We start from the raw sequence: 22519 nt of genomic DNA on the forward strand, positions 1-22519 counted from the left end.
AGAGCAGCTCAGCAGCAGACTCCCATCATCACCTATAAATAGATCTGGCTACATGCACTGTGTGTGTGTGTGTGTGTGTCAGTCTGTGTGTGTGAATGTGTGTTAACAATATGCTGAGTTGCTAAACAATGAGAAAGGTTCATCAGTGACTTTAATCTCAAACAGAATGAGACTCGATGGTAATTATGCTTAATGGTAACAAAAGGGTCCCACTGCCGAATCTCAGTCACTGGTCTTTTCTGATGCTGTGAAATTTTGTGAAATTTGTTAAAATTTGAGTTAAAAAAAAAATAATGTTTGCAGGTATAACTCAAAGGCCAAAGGATTGTGTATTTACTTTTATCAATATTCCCACATAAAGACACAAATTACATATCTGGTTAAAACAACATTTTTTTTCACTATTATTAACAGTAATATAATTAGTGTTCTGTCATCGGTCAGTCTCAGCTGCTCTTTTTGGCCAAGTTGGCTTTGGACACACACACACACACACACATCAACAATATAAATCTAATGTCTGGTATCAGATTCCATGCTGTTTACCTACAGTCAGTGGACTAATTACGTAATAATGAGGCTAATCAAGAGTCAAACAGGAGAAACATTCAGCCTTAATGCTGTAATCCTGCTTTAAGCCTCCACATATCCTTCTTTATGGTCTTAAATGGGCCCAGTGGGCCATTAGAGAGGAACCAGGACGACCACAGTCCACTCTCAAGAGAGAGGGGGGAGTAGGGGGTGGAGGGTGTGTGATTTCAGGCCATGGAACAAAATGAAGCCTCAGAGGTCTACAGTGGTGTTGTGTTCAGAGGTGTTAGAGCTCTGAAACGCTTTGCTGTTATTTATTTGGGAATCTCTGCCGGCCTGTGGGGAACCCTCATGGCTCAGTGTGTGTCAGTCCGAGGAGATCAGTTGTGGTGGCAGATCAACACAAAATAATCGATGCACGACAGAAACTACAGAGTTCATTCACTTCATCCCACAGTTGTAAATGACTCTGATTTATTTATCAAACTGTTACTGTAACAACGTCACCGTGTCCACTATGTCTGTAGAGCAGTTATTTACACACTGTGCACTAATGCTGCCTGTTAGGATACAAGAGATGACTGTAATTTACAATGTTGTCATAACAAGAAAGGATACAAGGTCTGTGCTGACAGATGCCAAACAAACCAAACGGTGAATACGCATGCTGACATTAGCTGCTGTTCATTTTGTTATATCTGAAGTGCCAGTGTTAAACATTATAGTATTAGTATATTATGCTGAGCGCATCACGCCTACTAATGTAAGGAAGACATAGGATAACTATGGGTGGTGGTTGTACAGGTGTCACTTAGAGCGAAAAGGATTTGTCGACTAATCAATTCGTCAGTCAAAAGAAAATTATTCACCAAATATTTTGATATTCGAATAATGGTTTCAGACTTTTTTTTCAAGCAAAAATGACAAACATTCACTGGCTTCAGCTTCTCAAATCTGTGATTTTGCTGCCTTTCTTTTGTCATATAGTGAAGTGAATATATTAGTCTGACAAAACAAGGGATTTAAAGACATCACCTCAGGTTTTGGCATAAATATACCTAAATTTCTGAGTCCAGTGTGTGGACTAGATTATTACAAAAGGCAAATATAAAGCAGATAGAACAGGAACTGATGAATTGGCTGCAGCAGGCACAATACTCCCTCTCAGGAGCTGAATTTTATGTCTGATACTAATCACAGAACAGCATCTTCATCCTTTCAGAAATCCAATCAACACCAGCAACACCAGATATAACTGAAACAAAAGGGCCCTGAGGATAATGATGTAATGGAAAGCCTTAGCCAATGAGAACTCTACGTTTGCAGGCGACGCATCACCTCCAAACAGGGTGAAGCTGCTGTGAAGATGAACACCTGTGCGCCTCAGCCGATGGAGCGACGTCAAACTGCAACGGTGCGTTCGAGGACAGCTTGGAAAGAGCAAATCTCCAAGGGTGACACCTACGCTCTAGTAATCTGATATCGGACTGATAAAACGCGCAGGGATCCACACACACACACACACACACAGAGCAGGTGGGATGAGTTGGATGAAGGCCGCTGTGAAGGATGCCATGCCTTCATCATTACGCACGAAAAAAAAACCCCCACCACTATAAAAATGTGTGAATATCTACTCATATTTTTCATTTTTATTTTCTGATTTTAAAAAAATGCATTCTCATTCTTTTTTTTTATTTAACTATTTTTCATTACTACAATTTGTAGTTTAGCCTTGGTCATTTATTCTACCTATCATTTGAAATAACATGATTTTAATTGTAAAACGCCATTAATTCATACATATTCATAAGCTATTGGTGCTGCAAAAATAAACTTAAAAGCTGTACACACTGTCCAACGCACGGCCCAGTTAATTTGGGAGCAGACGTGCTGTAGAGCCTCATCAACACACACCTTCATCAAGCCCCTCAGTCAGCCCACAGTGTGTTTTACAGTGGAAACAGCCCGGTTAAGAATGGAAACAAACACACCCACAGCGCCCTGAGCAGCCTTCTCCTGTATCATGTTATACTGAGAGGCGTTTACAGCTGTTTTGTTTCATAATACAGGAGGACACGCTGCGCTGTGAGAGCTGCCTCTTTACAGCAGCAGTGGAGACAAAAACGCAGCCTGTTCGGCCTTTACAATGATCCTAAATAACATCTGACCCCACAATAAACCCCTTATTTTGAAGGGATAAAATCATAATAAAATTCTAAAAATAAATAAATAAACAAACAACCCCAGAAGCATTTGAAAGGGGCTGAAAATATCTGTGGTGCTCAGAGCTTATTTAATGGTGACCTTGTCCTTATCCTTATTTATGTTATTTTTATTTAGTTATTTCTACAGTGTTTCTGTAGGTATTTGTAGTTTATCTCTGGTTTCCATCGTGAGGCAATGATGACCTTAGGTGATATTTTATCTCCTTATTAGTTGCTGGTATATATTTTGTGAATTTCCTACGGGAACTGTGGTGGAATTTTTGTATTAAAATGTTATTTTTCCCACAGCTTTTATTATGCAAATTTTATTTTAGACAAAAATAATCGATGAAAGAACAAGCAACGTTAAAGTATCTGTGCTTTACTCCACACTGAACTGCGTTAGGCCTTTGAACCAATCGAAATCGAAAAAAAAGGCATTAAAAAGAATCTATTCTCGGCTTACAAAACATTTTCTCTGTGCAAAGCACCCGGGCTGAGACGTTGGATCTGCATGGCTGTTTTCATGGAGAGCCGGGATGAGCGGTAACGCGTTACAGCACTGTAACTAATTACATTTTCAGGATTATTATTGCAGTTGTTGCGTTTGTCATCACCCTCTCTGGGTCTCCGATGGAGGCTGAATCGGATACTTTAAACATTCCCCGATATTCGCTCCGGAGCGTTGTGAATTAATTCGGTGATTAATGACAGAAAGGCTGACCTTTACCGGGTGGGCGTTTTCCCATTGCTTTGATTTTTATCGAGCTACAGGATGACACGAACACCGCGCACTTGGCCCTCCTGATTATTTACAGGGGGCCAGTGGAATTTAAATGTAAGAGAGAACGAACCGGGGGAGATGTGGTGCTGTTTGATTAACTGGCCCTCACAAAGAAAAAAAAAAAAAATCAAATATTCTCTTTAAGTGACTCAGTACAACGCACCACCTTTTGGGGTAAGGAGCCCGCTGCTGATAGGAGGTAAAAGCGAAGCGAATCATCCAATTAAATCCCCCATGAACTGATGATTGATGATGTCAGCTGCTCTGCTTCTAATTAACGTTTAAATTAAGCCAAAAAAGAAAAAAAAGAAAGAAAAAAGAAGAAGAAGAAAGAGAAAAAAAAAACTTTCGGACCAGCTTCACTTCAGACCTTAAAGCCCACTGGGCCGTTGTGTGGGGAGGTCTTGTGGCTATTCACGCTTAAACCAGATTTGAGGGTTAATAATCTACAGCAGCGCGGGTCCTGGTGGTCCGCGGAGCTCAGCTCAGGTTTATCTTTCGGAAGATCAAATCTATAAAATTGCCGTTGAAATAAAAAAGAAACAGAAGGGTTTCCACTTTCTCACAACTGGGCATGGCCCCTGTGTGGATGATAGAGGCCTGCAGGAAAAATGGCGATAAATGAAATAAAATATCTAAATCTAGTTGAAAAATGTATTTTTTCTGTCACAGTTATCATAAACAAACAAGTAGAAAATAATGTTACCCATGTAAACTCATCTCTGCTATCTCTAATAAAACGGAAGCATTTCTTTTCTTTTCTTATACTGTATTAATTTATTTGTGTGACAAACGTGCACAATAATAGTATAAATAAATTCCTTGTATGCTACAGTCTGCCTTCTTCCGTTTCTAAAATCTTAAACTCATTTCGTGCTCAAGTCTTAAAACGTCAAAATAAATCTAAATCACTGTGACATGAGGAGCTTCTCACACCAGCCTGAATCTTCGGCTTCCTGCACTTTCATCAAAACGATGCATGCTCCTGTCCAAATCCCCAAACTAAATTTACTGCTACAAACTCCTGCTTGTTATGGAGAAATATATATTCAAAGCAGCCACAAAGGGTAGACCCCCAAGGCAGCTAATAGAATTTCCTGCTGTTTTATAACTCTGTCCCTAAACCAATGTCACCATATGCTCCTGTTGGCACAAGAATCTCCGCAGTGGTTTCCTGGGCGGCAGGCTTTATCCGAATGGGTCAGAATAAGCTGATTGTATTTTGAAAATACTACATTTCTTCAGTGTTTGCTTTATTCAGCCTATGTCTTGTGGCGCCTAGATTATAATACAGCTGTTAAAATAAAGGTTAAATTGATATATTTCGGTAAACTTAGATTTTGAATGATGAAGCTTTGGTTCCATATTGGTCTAAGAAACGTCTATTTGTTATTGTTTTTTATTCAAATTGGTGAAATTTTAATCCCAGGAATTTCAAAGAATGTTGCCATGTACCAAACATTTCACAGCTGTCTTTTTTCCCCTATAATTGCAAAATGCAAATTTCGTTCTGCCTGCTGGTCGTGTATAATGTCTAGAAAAACATTAAAACGAATAAAGTGTCCACGTGGCGAAAATATCCAAAGTCTTAAATAAAACAAGGTGTGTTTCCTCTAAACAGACCTACCTGCTGCTCTCCTCACGGTCGGAGCCGTTCCCGTTTTCTGTCCCTACATCCTAAACCTCTTTCAGTAAAATTCACATTCTCCGTCCTCAGACTCTGAGCCACAGCTCGGCGTCACCTTTATTAGACGCTTGTTTCACGCTACCGCATTAAATTACACTGCAAGTCTGGGATTTTACCTGCAGGGCCATACTGATGCACGGACAATTTACCTAGGAAAGGGGAAAGAACATACGACAACAAACGACATGAACAATAATATAAATAGGTTCTGCAAATAAGGGATTTTTCCTCAATTTCTGCTTTCAAAATCTAAAAAAATCTAGTGTCTTGGTCCCAGAAATGTTCTTTCCAAGCCAAGTATTTAGTCAAGTAATGTAAAAAGTAATGTATAATATATAATAAAGTTAGAATAAAATAATATATATACATACATTTAAAAATCCACCACCTGTCATGTGGAAGAACGGGTTAACCTGGACAGGTTCTATTCATGAGAAGGAAAATATTTTTAATAGACTACAAAATCAGGTCCATGAATGTGCTCATTGCGGCTATTTTTAAACCAAATTCCCGTGCAGCACTGTGTCTAATGTGCACATCACGCTTAACGCTCTATGCGTAATTACGCACCAAAATAAGTATCTCTGCTGGAGACCATTGTTGCCTCGGTGTTCCTCCAAACTTTCCCATAATGCAAAGATGCTGGTGGCAGTACTTTAATGGCCATCAACTCTCCCTTTCTAGAAGAACAGACCAGCAGAGGGAAACAGATGCATAAACATTTCAGGGCATCTTTCTCCTCGGCAGCAACAGACTCCTCCTATTCCCCACGTCCAATTAGTTATTATGGTCCGGCCCTTTAAGACGCAGCAGCGGGTCAGCAAGTAGTGTAGTGTTTCTCTAATTGAACTTCGCCCAATCAACAATAACTCGTTAACAGTCGCTTTCTCTTTCTTGCTGCTTGAGACAGCTTTTTTTCCCTTGCAGGGATTCACCCCCCTCCAGTCTGCTACTTTCTAAAGATCTACATGGAGCTTGGCAGAGGAACTACGAATCTCTGAGGGGAATACAGTCCGGCTGCCTCTGCAACTACGCCCGAAGCATGGTTATTTTGGAGGAAAGCTCTCCGGCGAACTAAGTTGCGGCATTCGGCTTTTAAGTGTCAAAATACAGAGGAGGTCTTCGAGAACGCGTGGCACCAGTGGAAACATTTGTGAACGCTTAAAACGACAATTTGAATGAAATAATCAACTTTGTGGAAGCAGCGATTCTTCGGGACTGCGATGACCTCCAGTAAAGACATGAAGGCAGGTTCTGTGTTGCAGTCCAGCGGCGAGGAAAGGAGACGAGCTCCCTTGGACCAGCTGCCGCCGCCGGCCAACTCCAACAAGCCTTTAACGCCGTTCAGCATTGAGGATATCCTTAATAAACCCTCGGTAAAGAAGTCGGTCGCCAGTATCTGTCCGCCGAGAGTACTGGAGAAAGTCACGGGCTCTAACTCGGCGAGGAACGGGATCACCACTCCCTCCTCGCCGCTGTGCGCGCTGGAGGAGTTGGCCAGCAAAACGTTTAAGGGTCTGGAAGTCAGCGTTATCCAGGCAGCAGAAGGTAAAGGAAGGAATTTTGTATTTGCAGGACAAATATAAATATTCAGATAGAACGCCTTTAAAACGGTTTTTTTTATGGGAGCTAGCGCAATAATCATGTGGCAGACTCAGAGCTGAAATCACTGCTAGCTGGGTTTGTTTTGACTTTTAGTGTGGGCATGTAAGGACAGCTACACAGGAATGTCTACAAAATACAAAAATCAGACCATGTCAATTTGACATTTACGCGCTGAAATGCACACGCGCACAATCTACAAAACTGGCCAATAAGCTGCCTAATACACCAGTTTGCATGCTGTCAAAAAGTCTGCCATTATGACCAACTGCATGTGTCAGCATGCTGAATAAAAATGGACAGACTGACAGATAAACTGAAATGCCACGTGAATATTGTATATTTCTGATCCAGGGAAAAAATAATTCACGTAACTGTTTTATTTGGTTAAATTCTTGTTTGGTTCATAATGTGGGATGAATTTTAAGCTCAGGGGGTTTCCAGCAGGGCCGCTCGATTCAGACAAGTTCTCAAAAGTTGCCTCGTTGTTGTTTAAATCAAGTGAAATAAATATGAAAATTTGCTGTAAGGAAAAAAAAAGACTAAACCGAGCCTGTAAAACGAGGACAGGCCTGTTCTGCTGTGCCCCATGTTGCTGCTGCAGTGTGGGGGGGAAAGTTGTTTCATTCCTCTTGTATGTTTTCCTCTCGCACCTCTCCAAGGTCGTGAGCATCTAAACGCCTTCGGACAGAGACAGACGTCGAAAAAGAGGAGAAAGTCGCGGACGGCGTTCACGAACCATCAGATTTACGAACTGGAGAAGAGGTTTCTGTATCAGAAGTACCTTTCTCCGGCCGACCGCGACCAGATCGCGCAGCAGCTGGGGCTCTCCAACGCGCAGGTCATCACCTGGTTTCAGAACCGCAGGGCCAAACTCAAGCGGGACCTGGAGGAGATGAAAGCGGACGTGGAGTCGCTAAAGAAAATCACCCCACAGACGCTGCAGAAGCTCGTCAGCATGGAGAACATTGAGGATCCCCAGGGTGGGGGGTCCGAGGCCAGATCGCCCAGTCTCTCCCCGACCTCGCAAGAACACCGGGCCTTCCCACAGTCCCCCTCCTCATCCAGAGACCAAACCACGGATGAATTCTCGGAGGACGACGAGGAAATCGAGGTGGACGATTGACAAGTCAGAGGGCCTGTGATTTTCATAAGCAACAACTAAAACAAGAATATAAAAAGGGGGCATTTTTCTTCCCAAACTTTTGCACGGATATTGACAGAAAAGGAGAATATACACATATATAAACATTTCAGGAAAGTTTTTTTTCTCTTCCTCCTCCTTTTTTCCTCCGTTTTAATTTATTAACCGGACTTGTAAAGTTTCCAAGTCTGTCGTTTAGGTTTCACCACAATATCTGAGGAATATCCGGTTTCCTTTCATACAGACCTTACTGTTATGGTACAGGAAGATCGAAAATTGTGTAAACATTTTAATATTTCACGTTCGTTTTGGGGGGGATGTGTGTGGAAAGTTGTGCAATTATCTTTTTTTTTTCTGTTTGCCATTTATTCGCATTCTTCTGTTTAAGGAATCGGATCTGCCAAATATTTAAATGACCTCCTCCACCCCTTGTCTTTTTTTTTTCCTGCACAGCCGGGGATCGATGTGTCAGTCCATCCCACCTTAAGTGTAGCTATTTTTTTTTTTTTTGTCCTGAGCGAAACGTGTCTCTGCCACCGTGCAGGCCTGCTCGCAGCGCAAAGGAGGCATCACTATTAGTATCGACTGCAAACTTTTACACGCTCTGAGTTCTGTATATAGATCAAACATCCTATGCGATAATTTTATTGTAACATTCTATTTAATCAGCATCTATGTAAATAAAGGTTATATGATATTTCAAGAAGATTTCTGCGCGGTTGGATTTGTGATTGTTCATAAAATTATTTTAAGAATTTACTAAAAAAAAAAAAAAAAAAAAAATTAAAAATATGCGTTTGACGCAGAAATGCGTCCGTGTACGGATATTATATTATGATTAGACCATAAGAAATGTGATTTTAAAGAAAATATATTTTAAAATTAGAAAAAAGTACTATGGGGAAGCATATGTTATTAAATCCCTGAAGGAATATTAGAGGACCATAGGTGTTAAGGTGATCTGTAAGCTCAATGCTGAGCGCCACAGGCACTCCATAAATTCTCTACAGGAATACTGACATATTGCTATAAGAATATAATAACACATAGATTTGTCTTTAGAGATTAAGGAAACAGGAAATATTCAACCTAAAAAAAAATCTGCCTTGCTTGGTAAAAATGGGCGCTTTTGAATAATTGACCTCTGCTTTCAGCCATTAAGTGGCGTGACTTCAATTAGCAGCCGTCCGCTGCCTTTATTCTCATTCTCTCGTCCCGCTTTGAATACATCTTGTCACAAGAAGGTCCCGGTCTGGCTGCGGTGTTAAGAAAAGCTTGCCTCCACCCCTGCGCCATATGTTTTCTTCCTCCTCCTATGAATCGTCTTTAACACAACTAGTCGACATGATTGATTAGGTTAACCCGCCTTTGCCTTACATAAAACAGCTTCCACCGAGCCGCGGGCAATAATGGCACGCATCTGCCACTCTTGACTCGGGTTTGTTTGGAAAGAGAGAAAAAAGTCTCCCATGAATAGCAAACGGTTTAGTGTGATGATCCTAATGAATAAACCTCAATGGGAGGCAGTGGAAATGCGACGTGCTGCTGCTGCTGTCTGACCATTTGCAACAGTTTTGTAAGGGGATCAAGAGTTTGGTGTGTGTCCGTGTGTGTGTGTGTGTGTGTGTGAGGGAGGGGAGGGTGGTGTTATTGCAGTTATTTAGTGAGAAAATGTTGTTTATCCTAAAACTGTTAAAACTGTTCTCTGGTGTTTACTATTAACCGGCTCGCAGTGCAGATTTTTTTAAATATTGATTTTTATTTTGCGCGCTCAAATACGAAGGCCATTTTATTACCTGCTTAGAGACGCGGTTTATTATTTTGGAACTGGTGAACGATCATTAACGGAACCTGTTGTGGACATTTGAGGAAATAAATCAAGTAATTCAAGTTTTTTTAGGTTCTAGACATTAAATTTTTTTAAAAGCATTTTTTATGTATAATAACACTGACTGAATTTGGAAGGCAGATCAACCCGGTATTTAATGAAATACGTACTGCCATTTAATATAAATAAATTCAGACTGAATGTGAGAATATGAGAGTACTAGAGCAAACTTGAGAGCTTGTTAGGACCGTTTTTTTTGTTTTTTTATTTTTTTTGGGGGGGGTAGAGACAGAGCAGGCTGGCGCTCACAAAAGAAGTAATCGCTTGGAATCGTGAGGGTTGAAAAGTCAAGTAGGCCTTTTATTATGGAGCTACTCTGGACAGGCAGGAGGGACAACATGGGGAAGGGAGCTTTAAATAGGCGAAAAGTCAGTGGACAGCAAGGTTAAGTCTTCAGCCTTAAACCCCCAGATTAAACTGTAACGACGAAGTTTGACATATAAACTGACTTCATAACAAATATATTGTACTTAATATTCTTCCATGGTGTCACTACAATACTTACAACAGCATCAGTGTAATATTCTTTAAGGAACTTAAGGTTCATCTTATTGTTTTACTCTGAAATTTTAAATTGAAGATACGACATATCGCTCAACTTAGGAAAATTCAATTTATTATTGTTATTATTAGCAGTAATAATAGTCGTAGCAACAATAATAGTAGGTATTAATTTCCAATTTTCCACTTACTGTACTACAGTATCAATAATTTCAGATTAGTATTTCTGTCCTGAATTGATTTTAAAAATAATCTAAAAGCGCACAGGTGAATTACACGCTCAAGGCAGTGGCTCTTCAAAGCCAGCAGTTCCTTTTGTTTGGGGCCACATTCAGATGCAGATTTTTTTGGTAATATAATGAGAAAAATAAAAGCCCAGAGGTGCCAAGAGACATAAAATGCAATCTAACCGAGCACTCCAACAGGAACCTAAAAACCTTCATTCTGGCCTAAAGGTCACAGTTTTGGGGGATTTTTTTTTCCAACATGAAAATGCCCTGAAGGGACACGCTCAGACTTTATAAGGGTGGCTGGAGGAAACCTATAATATGCATGTATGTGTGCCTGTGTGTATGTACTGCTGCAGCTGGTGACTAACGTGCAGTTTGTCATGGAGATTATTTTATTCTTCATTTAGAAACACTGGTGACTGGGGCCTGATTTAAAACAGCCAAACATTCATATTAACTTCTAGGTACTATCAAGCTTATCGGGACAATGTTAGAATATCCTCTGAAGCAGAAACAGTTTTTGAAAAACGAGACTTAAAACAAAAAAAACCAACATCTTTTTGTTGATAACATCTTACCCTCAGTCATAAGAAGGCAAGTCCAGAGCCGCTGTCTTCCAGGTTACTGACCTCTGCACTAAAATGGAAAATTGTTATGTCTCACAAGGTCTTCTTCATATGGAAACCAAACTCCATTTCTAACCTTTAACCCTTTAGACAAAGAAACATCAAGCATTGATGTTTGTTGTCATATAACAATGGAATAAAACCTACCAACACAATGCTATCCAAAAGCAAAAAAATCATTAAGCATATTTACTCTTACTTTCTGCCAAAGAGGTATTTCTCAATATATTCAAAAGGCTACTCGTGCAACTCAGTACGCTGCTGATGAAATGTTCTGGCTTCTGCAGCACAGTCTACTTAGAAAGGGTAGAGACAGAATAAGATACAAGGCTTGTATACATTATCAGGCCCCGTCAGGTTCTCAGAGTCTTTCCTTTCACTCTGGACAAGATCACACACACATCAAAGACTCCTCCTGCCCCTGGCGTCTGAAAAGCGTGCACCATGTCTGCCACCTAGTGCTGATCTGGGAGGACTGAATTTGCAATGAGTGCACAACAGAGTTTGGTACAGACAGTGGCCAGTAAGATTCTGCAGAGATAAAGAGGTCATAAGTCTGCATGGACACAAGCTTTTGTTTTTCATGGGTCAAAAACAACAATCCTTGTTAAGCCTTCGCGGTGCAGAGTGCAGTTATCCACAGAGGTTTTTCACACCGTTTTCCCCGAAAGCCTCTAAAATGTGCAATAAAATATCACCACAGTTAGAGTGTCACATAAACATTTAAAAGATGAGGTAGAATGCCAGTTGGCTTTGCTGCTTTTTCATTTTGTAATGGAGACTATGCTGCTTAAAGGGGAACTCACTCCAGTGATTTTACACATGAAGCTCTGTTTGACCATCATAAGGAGAAATACACAGCCCGTGAAATGAGTTATATATTGTCTTGTCTTGGCTCAGCAGGGAGCTTTCTTAAAAACCTGACAAGGGTTATCTCCAGCTGGGCTTGCAGGCCGTAATTTATCACAGAAAGGCTTCCTTACAAACTGGGAGTATGGAGTTTGAAAGATGTGGGCATTTATCTGGCATGCAGGGTCTGATGAAAGATGCAATTGAGTTGAACTATTGGAAATGTTGGCTCCGGCATTTTTTGAGCGTGGCTCATACTGGTGACTCAAACTCAGGATTCTCAGCCTGTGCTGCAACATTCGACCATTCCTTTTAGAAGCTGTCTCTGGTGAGAGTCTCAACTTTATGGAAATGCAATGCAAATTCATCATTTACCATAAGTCAAACAGCTGAAGTGAAAGGTGCAACTCAAAAGAGGAAACAAGACAATTACCAAGGCACTGAACATCGCTCAGATTACAATAATAAGGTCAATTATAAAAACGGAAAGGATCTGGGCACAGCTGTAAATCTTCCTCGAGCAGGTATGAGGTCTGAGTATCTGCCAGAGAGGAGCAGACGTGAGGGAGGCGTGGACACCGAAGGAGCTACATGAACGAGACAGGAGACACACAAACCTGCTGTTGCTAAGCTTCACCAGGCGGAGCTCTCTGACAGCTGAAATAGAATAGAATCCAAAAAGAAAAACATGGGATCTGACACTGGTATTTGCCACAGGGTGTGTGGGAGATGGAAATGAAGCAGAAGGACATTCTGTGGTCTAATGAGACAAAACTGACATTTTTTTGACTGATAATATTAAAATACTATATTTGCTGTAATCACCACCGCAACACACATCAGCCAGAAACGCACCATAAGGAGCCTGGTGATGGCAGCAGCAGCTTGCTGTGGCAAGGTTTCCCTGCAGAAGACCTCAAAAGGCCTGGGAACATCAAAGACAAAATCAGTGCAGAAAAATCCTGCAGGAAAACCTGCTGCAGTCTGCAAAAGCACCGCAACTCAGGAGAAGATTTATTTCAACAAGACAACAGCGCCAAACATAAAGCCAAAGCTGGACAGAAACGGCTTCAGAACAACCAGGATTTGTGGCACGACTTTAAAATTACTGTTGACTCACAATCCCCGTGCAACCTGACAGAGGCCGAGCAGTTCGTAAAGAAGAAAGGGGAAAAAAACCAGCTGCGTGAAGCTGAACCAGACAGATCCACACAGACTCAGGGCTGAAGACTCAGGTGCTTTTGCTAAATACGCAAAAAACTATGAAATAATATCTTGGTGCTTTATGTTAATACTTCAGTCATTTCCATTTTTAGAGACTTGCTTTCCCTTTAACATTGTGTTTTTCTTTGGTGACTGGTGGGAAATTTATACCCTAAAAATATAACATGAAAAACTTTAGGGAAAACACAAGTGTTCCTGCACATAAGTACTTCTATAAAGGATCAAATGTCAATGTATATTACTCAAGTGTGAGACTTTGATTTAACTTTAACATTTAAAAGGCAAATTCATGACATGACATCATATAGGAGATTCGCTTGTAAACTTCAGATGATTTTGCACAACTGCAAGTACCACTGTAGCATCCATCAGCATGTTCCCTATCAAGATAACTAGCATACAGCCTGTATCTGTTGTTGATAGTTAATTTCCCTTAATATTAACAGTAAAACATAAATAAAATATGTGATGTTTAGATCTTGAAGATTCACTGTCGATCTTTATGTAGATGAAAAACATACTGTACCTTAGGCAAGTGATACAAACTATTATTTTTCCCATTTAAAATTTATTTTCAAAAATACAAAACAAGGAAAATAAGTATATGTACACAAACACTATTAAAATAGAATATGTATTGTACAAAATATGTACAGCTATCCTCAGACTGAAAACAAATCCTATCTGGTCCTTTTGTCCTTGATGGTGTAGTGAAGGACTAATGGTTGGGCCTGAGAGAAAAAAATTGTAAAAATATTATTTTTGCATTAGACACATATAAAGTAAGTTATTTCACTAGTAATGCAGAAATGCTCATTTCAATATGTTTTTAAAAAGTCAATATAACTATTAAGTTTGAGAATTGAGATTTTTTTTTGTCATTATACATCATCACTGATCTTCTAACCTGATTTTCCAAATAAGCCACATATAGTAAAAAGATAATCTGTTGAGTGTGAGAGAATGTATGACATTTGCTGGCGCTTGTTGATAGTGGTTGTACTGTACCTTGCCAAACCAGTGTGAAAGCCATAATCGTTTCATGGTCATGTGATCGGGCAGAGACTCGTTATTGAACAACATCTGGACCTATAGGGAGACCGCACAAACAGATGTCAAGCGGAATCTGAGAGGAGCATCTGTGATTATTTTTCTATGTGAAACATGTTTGCAGTTAGAAAAAGACGCAACGAGGAAGCAGAAATTCTTTTTTTCAACTCAAAACATACTCAGGCAAGTTCGTCTGGATGACACCATCAACATCATGAACTTATAGATTTGTTTTGTGAGACTTAATCACAATTATGGAAACATGTATGATTATAAGTTTAATCTTTTCCTTCCATAACTTTGTCTCATAACATAGCAGACATACTCAACAACCACATTTCACATATTTGTTCTCATTAGCATAAGCCAAGTGACAAGTCTTTAATGTAATGTCATATGTACCGTAACCTCTTCTTTCATTGAACCACTGATGGCTATTGACTGACCTGGTGTTTTTCCACGTTTAGCCGATGACAGAGCACTTTCCGTAGGTGTCTCACTTCTGCTCGGACAGAACAGCGAACAAACTTCTGCTGCAGATACAAGTTCAAACAAACGCATGTAAATCTTCAGACAAGCAACGTGATCAGAGATAATTCACATAAATCAGGCTTTACTGCTCCAACACGTGTGGACACCAGGGAGCCAGTCAAACAGATGTCTTAAGTTCTTGTTTATACTGCTGGTTAAGATGCCTGGTTTACTCTAACAAGCTACTGAACCATGGAAAATATCACTCATTTTACTTGCTCTTTCCATCAACTCGCTCTGTGTAAACAGCATCAGACTTAACTTTTTGCTCAGAGAGTTGACTTGCATTTCTGGTTTTGCTGTTCAGTCAAAGTTAAAAGCGTGACAGGCATAAATGTCTCTTTAGATTTGCTTGTAACACTAGACGTACTGGCTGCTGTCGATAAACTGCCGTTTAAAATTTTAGCATTTTTACAAATGTTTTTAAAATGTCTATCCAACACTAAACACAGTACCAAGCACACAAGAGAAGCAAGCTAATAATGAGGGAACTGTGGATCAACAGGGTGTGGCATACTCCTGTTACAACTTAGATTTACAGCTAACAAAATCCCAGGTTACTGCTGAGCGTTTTCCAGTCTCAGCTGACTTACTGCACACTCCAGCCATACAGCTAAATTTCCTCTCCCTCTGCATGCAGTACAAGACAGTATTTCTTTTAAAGCTGGGGCAGAAATTTCATTTACCAAATTTCCACCTCTGTGAAAACAGTTGAGGATGCATGGACATGCTGCGTGTTCAATCAGCGTGAGAGAACAGCACGTAACAAAGGTTAAAAGTCAAAATTCAAATCCAGAACACTACAAGGACATATCTTTCCCTGACAAACTGATCCAACATTACACCCCAGGCTGTATTTACGCTTTTGTTTTTATATTTTAATAAGGATCGTCACTATCTAATCTATTTTCACACAGAGGTTAGAGTGAAAGACGACTGCGTAGCAGGAGTCAGGAATGGAACCAATGAAGCTGCTTGTTCCCATTACTATTATTATAATGTAACATTAGATACAACAATAAACACATTTTAACTACACATAGTGGTCAGAGAGGACAAGGGTGGAGAGCGATGCCCTAACACACCCAGCAGTCACAAGATCACTGCGCTAAAAGACAGAATTCACAACCTCCTGTGTGACTTTCAAACTGTAAAACCAGATTAAGAACAAAACAACCCTGGTCTGCTTGAATGTAACATCTAGACCATGTGAAATAAAAGATAACATTTCCCATTCAAATTTATCTGGAAATATCAGAAAATGCCTGATGGCTTAGCATGTCAACAATCTTTAAAGTCGGCCATAGTGGAAACATTTTTAAAACAAATTCTGAAATCTTGATTTGAGCCCAGAGTTGGATTGGAGCCACACAGCAGCAGTGCCACACAGGCATTTGTTAAACAAGGGTGCCCTCTGCTGGCTGACCAAACTCTCTGCAGTCGGTCTAACGATGGTTGGGCAGTGTGGATGGAGGCTAAGCACAGAGGAATTTGGTACAAGCCATGTGTTTTAGTTAAATTCCTCCCACAATGATCATTAGTCAAGGCTTGATTCACACGTCCTTCAATAAATGGGCCTGTCAGGAGTGTCTGACCACACAAGGAAAACCACAGTAACAACTGACACGGTAGGCATTTGTTTCAGTTTAGTGGGTTTGGAATTGTTTAGCAAGCAGCGTTTCAAACACCTTTACTCTGAAACTGCTGGGGTGTAAATTTCTATAAACAGACGTGAGGAAAGACTAATAGAATGTAGATACTGTATGAAACTCATGGAGCTATACTTTAATCAATGTGCAGTCACCCATAGTTAAGGGAACTATCAGGATCACTGTTATAATAATTATTACATTTATGTTCAAATCAAACTTTGCTTTTTGCCAACTAATATATCATATTTTTATGTCTGTCTGTCCTCTTCTTATCGTGAAATCTGTCCCACAGGACAGAGCTGTAAATATTTAGGCAGGACAGGACAGTGTCATGTTCATTTTTCTTTTAAATTGGTGAGAGCACCAAACACTATAATTTGTTTGTTGCCACTATTTATTTCAGGTCTGCTTTGGACATAAATACAATAATGGCTGTGTGATATTTGGCCTGAAAGAGTTTTTTTGATCCTACGTTCTACAAGTCAGCTCTCATCACTAAAAACATTACTCACTCAACATCTTGGCCCAGTTGTTTGACACTTTCTCAAACAATTATAAAAACACCAATTATTGAGAAATTAGTGGTCTGGATGGGAAATACAGAATAATTATATGCTTCACTGGCGTTCTTGTCCCACTTATCAATGTCTCTCTGTGAGTGTGAGGCTTCATCTGCAGCCAGACTAACCAGCTCTGAGTGCTGATTTCTGCTGTTGCTGCAGATGTCATGGTGCCATGTATTTGCTTAGCAGTTAAGGGTAGAAAATTACTTGTTAAGGCTTCAAAAATGAGCCCCCGGAGACATGTTTTGAACGGCTGGGCAAACCTGTGTGCCAATTTGTTTTAAAAGCATCCACAACCAGCTCAACAATTTCTCCAAGTACATCTAGGAAAGTCAACTTGTGTATGTGACTTACCTGAAGAGTAAGTTTAGTCTTATCTTTTCCAGCAAGTGATGAACTATAAAGACAAAACAGAACAGACGGCACTGAAAAACAAGTTATGCAGCACAGGTTATCTTGAAACTCATGACTAACCAAACACATACTAACACAGTCACCTTCATATTTATATCAGACAAACACAGATAAATCCAAACATATAAAACTAATGTAAAGCTTACCTTAGCCTTTCTAAACACAGTGAAACCTGCTCATCGTATCTGTAGAAGTGAGCTTTTGAATGGTCAAAACTTGTGTACGGTAAACCTGTAGCATCAGGTACTGCATCTAGTGAGAAAAGAAATAAAGGTTTAACTTTACAAACGAAAAAAAACAATCATCACCATGTTGTCGATTTGCCAGGCTACTGCAATGTGATCAGCCACACAATATACATCATCACCCACGTAATTCAGGATACATGTTGTGCATTTTCACGATTATTGGGACAAAGAAGCAGAAAAAAAGGCAAATCAATTCTTTCACGATCAACCATGTAGCATCACCTTCGATTTAACATTCCTGTCAATAATGTAATTCAGCAGAGTTCCACTCCACACAATGAATTTCACCAGAATTGATCTTTTCAACTACATGCATACACATAGGTTACATGCATTGTACATAAGATGCCTTACTCTGTCAGAGATGTTCAAAATGTTCATATGAAACATCATAATGTTCAAACTGTCTGGATGAATATCTAATGAGGCAAAGCAAAGGTCACCACCAACAGTAAATCACAGGTGGCAGATATCCCAGCATGACCCTCTGTTGATCTGTCGTTTGACCCATGAGAGGTGCAGCATGTCACACAAATAAGATAAACAAAAAAAATCATAGAAAGCTGAACACTTACCGTCCCCAGCAGGTTGGATGACTCTCTCTAACCCTCGCGACTGATAAAATTCCTTTATTCGTTTGTCTTCACCTGTTAAAACGGGAACATGGATATCAAGTGATTAACTGCACAAACGTCACAGATAGATTGATAAATTAATATTTTATTCTGGTAAAGCGTTTTCTGTTTAGCTGTTCTTTTAGATTTCACAAGCACCAAACTCTAATACTGGCTGTCGGGGGTACGAGTGTTCCTAAACCTGACACTGAGAGCAGAGATTTTTACATACTTTCTTGAAGTCCAGGCACCAGTTTGTAGACAATGTCTTGCATCACTCGATCCAGTTTGAGGTTGAGTAAGGGCTGCGTCTCATGGATTTTGATGTTGCACATTGGACAATACTTGCTTGTTTGCAGGTATTTTACAATACAACTTTTACAGACTGTAGAGGAAAAAGAAAGAAAGAGACATTTCATTCTTACTAGCCTGACGACATCCCGCTGAAAAAGATTCTTGTGAAATGGCAGAAAAACCTTTTCGAATTAAGAACATGAGATCAGATTATTATTAGTCCAGCTCTGTTATAACTCACAGGTGTGCAAACACTCTGTAATTGTTGTGGCATCTATGAAGTAACCCGCACAAAGGTAGCAGACAATGTGTTCGTTCAGGTCCTTGATCTTCAGCTTGACCTCCTCCTGTTAAGACAAACAAAAAGGTGTTTTACAAATTTTACAAGATTAAAAGTTTGGTGTCAGTGTTTATTTATCCTCCAAACAAAGTTTAATAAGCACAATTCTCCTGCACTGCCAAGTTTTAAACTCAAAACAAACCTCTCATCTGAAAGCACAAGATGATTAAGGGATTAAGACAGCTTAAAAGAGAGATTCAGTTTTTTAAATCTGTCCTAAAACAACAGTGGGCTGCCTGTATGAACCGCTTAACCAGTTCTGCTTGCTGAAGTCATTTCTCCTGTCTATGCTGGACATTGAGAGATCCCTATATAACATGTTTCAGATAACACCTGTGGAAATTTGCTTGTTAGGGTGCTCACAAGCAAAACAGGAAAAAAGGATAAAGTGCAGAAAGTGCGCATGCAATTCAAGTACAAGTAAATGTGCAAAAAATAGCATAGTCACAAAATAAAAAAAAGTTAAATTACAAAACCAGTATACAAAAAGAGTTAAAAAAAAATGGCTATATACAAATTTACATGATGATGGAGGAGTGATGAGTAGGATAGTGTGAGAAAGAGAAAAAAAATATTGCACTTTTCAAATGGAAGAGATGAAAGACAAAATCCACAGTCTTCACTGTACAAAAATGTATCCCTGTGTTATGCATTAAACAAATGGATATATTCCAAGGCTACACCCTTTTTAAGTATGAAATTCCCTATTTGAAGGGATTTTGATAGGGATCTCTGTATGACCAGTATGAGCAGGAGGCCTATTTCAGTGAGCATATGGGAACGCGAGTACTCTTTTAAGACAAACATGAAAAACTGTGAACTTATCCTGAATAAAACAACTGAACCAGAAACTGTGATTCCACACGTTTAAGTAATGGTTCAATGGCCTCTCAGTCTTGGTCACGCGTGAATATAAAGCAGTCTAGTACAACACCACAACTAATTAAGAAAACAATACTAAAGCATATGATTTATTTATGGGTGTCAAAAAATTGAACTCTATAGATATCACCTGTACTTATGCAGGTTTTGTCAGCGGAAATCCAAAGCGAGTTTTCATGTAGTTCAGGCGTTTAACGGTAAATAAGTGTCTCTCGTCTTAATGCAGACGTAGATTTCCTAGTTCCTGCGTCTGCACGTGCTTTTGGACAAAACGCACAATCCCCACCAGCTCCAGGGGACCTGTTTAGCAGCTAGCTCTGACCTTTGACCTCCGTGTGTAACCACGAAAGTAAAAACAGAAGGCCGATGAATTATCAAAATAAAGCTACGCTAAACCTGAGCGGACGGGAACGTTTAAACTAAAAGTGGGTGGGCGTTCAAATCTGCGTTTCGGGCTGACGGGGGCAGCTGAAACCAGCGTCGCACGCAAACTCAGCGGCACCGAGCAAACCAAGTTCACTACAAAAACTAATAAAAGTGCAGCTGACAACTTAGTGCCGTCGTTCCCGTTAAACACAAACCGACGGCAGTTGGAAACTGACCGCCGTTACTTCGTTATACAACAAGCCGAGAGAGAGAGCCCGCGGAGTCAGCAGCCGTTACCGCACCTGTTCGCTCATACTGTGCTTGAACTAAAAGTAAATTCCCGGTTAATCTGGTGAACAGAATTTATTAACTAAAAACGACCGAAATATCAGTTAGTTAACGCAAATTCGGCACGTTGAGGCAGAACTACGCGGGTGGACTCTGCCCCCCCGTCCACGCATGCTCACACACGGCTCTCTTCAGCATCGCTCTCCCTCTCTCACCATCAGCGCCGCGGCGACGACAACGATCTCCCGTTAATGCGCGCGTTTAACTCGTCTCTGCCGGACTCCGACTCCCCGCACGTTTCTGCCCCGGTGCAGATGAGCTCGAACAACACGGCCACTCACCTCGTTCCTCAGCGGGTCCAGTTTGTAGACGGACTGTAGCTGATTTCGTAGCCGCATCGCTATGGCCATCGGACCTTGCTCCGCCATCTTTGGGAATTATGCTTACTTCCGGGTAAACCGGATGTGGCATTTTCAGCAAGCTGGAGAAGGCGGGTAACTGCGAAATATAAGCAAGGAAGAAAAATAAATAAATAAAATAAAAAAATAATAAATAATATAAACATAAAACAATAAGACACTACGCCACCACCGGGAAAAAAATAAATAAAAAGAGTTTGCTTTTAAAAGAACCCATCGTAGGTGCAAGTCTCAAATCAGACAAACTATTTCATACTTTTGGTGTGTATGCACTAACTGCAGTCTCCAGATATCAAGACGTGAAGAAGTTGGTGTCTTGTCGTTTAAGAGGTTGTAAACTGAAAGCACATTTCACAAATTATATTCTGAAAGTAACACGATTGGATAACATAAAGTGATTTTTTTCTACTTACTTAGGCTTTAAATTAATTTCCAAATTTTATACAACAGGTTGCTCTTTAATTTTATTTAATATAGTCCTACACAATAATTCATTTTTCAGTCAGGGATGCCTGTGTTCATCTATTTGTTAATCTTGATTCTGGGCAATAGAGGGCACTGCAGGCATACACTTCAGTCAATTGTTTGCAGCCTTTGGCATCTGCTGATATTTATTTAACATCACATAAAGAAATGTCATTCAGTCATTGATATACTCAGGAGTTTAATATAGTTGCTGAGAAGAAGATGACATTAAAACTTATGAATTCACTATAGCAGTCTTTTGCTCAGTGGGCCAGGCCTTTGAGTTGTCTTTATTAATATGAACACACAAAGTCTTAATGTTTTTGAACTAGCTGGTATCATATTCTTACATTTACTGTATAATTTGTTTTGATTACACATGCAGACCTACTTATGATAGAATCATGTATAGAATATACAGTACTTTATTATATGTTCGAACTTTGAAGCCTGCTGAAAAGGCTTCTAAGTTCAAGTCCACAAATGTATTTGGCACTGGCCCAGATTAACATGGGGAGAAGTGTACTAAGATAGTACTATACCCAAAGGTGTTCCAGGGTAAAGGCTGAAGTGTGGGAAAAACACAGTTAAACCAAACACAATCCTCAGCAACACAGAGAATGTGGTGGGTCTTGTAACCTGAATCCTCTGACATCCTGCATGCTGTCCCATTAGATCTGGTAAATTATGTCAGACACCTTGATGTGGATCTCATCAGTGTCCAACACTACAATGAAAAAGTGAATCAATTGTTGATGAAACGGTAACTCCATCACCATGTTGCATCTCACAGTGTACAAATAATACTTTGCAAATGCAAACAAGGTATACTCATCTTTATCAAAAATGTGCAACTGGAATGAAAACAGTTAAATTAGGTCTTAAAACTTTATGTAATCACTTAAAATAATCAGCTAAACTGATTTTAATTGGCTTCACAGCCTCACTAATCTTTACAGCAGTAACCCTTTTCTCTTAGAGGAGAGCTTGTGACTGATGTGTTTGAACCCCCAGACTGTATGGGTGGGTAGGGGGGTGGGGGATGAGTGCTTCTCTCCACTCCCTCAACAACAACTATCAAGGGGCTCTTGAGAAAAGCACTGAACCATCGGCTCAGTGG

The 22519-nt window shown here is 40.0% G+C and overlaps 2 protein-coding genes across 3 annotated transcripts; one reads left to right on the forward strand and one right to left on the reverse strand.

The window, feature by feature from the left end:
- Positions 1–6150: 6150 nt before the first annotated feature.
- On the forward strand, positions 6151–8568 carry lbx2 (ladybird homeobox 2). Its single transcript, XM_041048358.1, has 2 exons — positions 6151–6757; positions 7474–8568. The coding sequence occupies exons 1-2, from the start codon at positions 6433–6435 to the stop codon at positions 7935–7937; spliced, it is 789 nt and encodes a 262-aa protein (XP_040904292.1). The 5' UTR covers positions 6151–6432; the 3' UTR covers positions 7938–8568.
- A 5235-nt stretch (positions 8569–13803) lies between these two features.
- pcgf1 (polycomb group ring finger 1) lies at positions 13804–20964 on the reverse strand. Of its 2 annotated transcripts, none has more exons than XM_041048221.1 (9): positions 20857–20964; positions 18881–18986; positions 18578–18730; positions 18307–18378; positions 17630–17735; positions 17424–17466; positions 14770–14853; positions 14282–14362; positions 13804–14004 (listed from the first exon to the last, which is right to left on the reverse strand). In XM_041048221.1, the coding sequence occupies exons 1-9, from the start codon at positions 20941–20943 to the stop codon at positions 13954–13956; spliced, it is 783 nt and encodes a 260-aa protein (XP_040904155.1). In that variant the 5' UTR covers positions 20944–20964; the 3' UTR covers positions 13804–13953. The 2 variants fall into 2 exon arrangements, with proteins under 2 accessions (XP_040904155.1, XP_040904154.1); XM_041048220.1 differs by having other exon boundaries at positions 13806–14004; positions 14770–14856; positions 20857–20946.
- Positions 20965–22519: the final 1555 nt, after the last annotated feature.

Source organism: Toxotes jaculatrix, chromosome 10 (genome assembly GCF_017976425.1).
Source record: "Toxotes jaculatrix isolate fToxJac2 chromosome 10, fToxJac2.pri, whole genome shotgun sequence".
NCBI classification, from domain to species: Eukaryota; Metazoa; Chordata; class Actinopteri; family Toxotidae; genus Toxotes; species Toxotes jaculatrix.

Coding starts and splice junctions, on each gene's coding strand:
- pcgf1 (XM_041048220.1), bottom strand. CDS start 20,943: ATGGCGGAGCAAGGTCCGATGGCCATAGCGATGCGGCTACGAAATCAG. Junction 17,736..18,306: donor CATCCAACCTGCTGGGGACG/GTAAGTGTTCAG, acceptor TTTTCTCACTAG/ATGCAGTACCTGATGCTACA. Junction 14,857..17,423: donor AGACTAAACTTACTCTTCAG/GTAAGTCACATA, acceptor TTGTATCTGCAG/CAGAAGTTTGTTCGCTGTTC.
- lbx2 (XM_041048358.1), top strand. CDS start 6,433: ATGACCTCCAGTAAAGACATGAAGGCAGGTTCTGTGTTGCAGTCCAGC. Junction 6,758..7,473: donor CGTTATCCAGGCAGCAGAAG/GTAAAGGAAGGA, acceptor CACCTCTCCAAG/GTCGTGAGCATCTAAACGCC.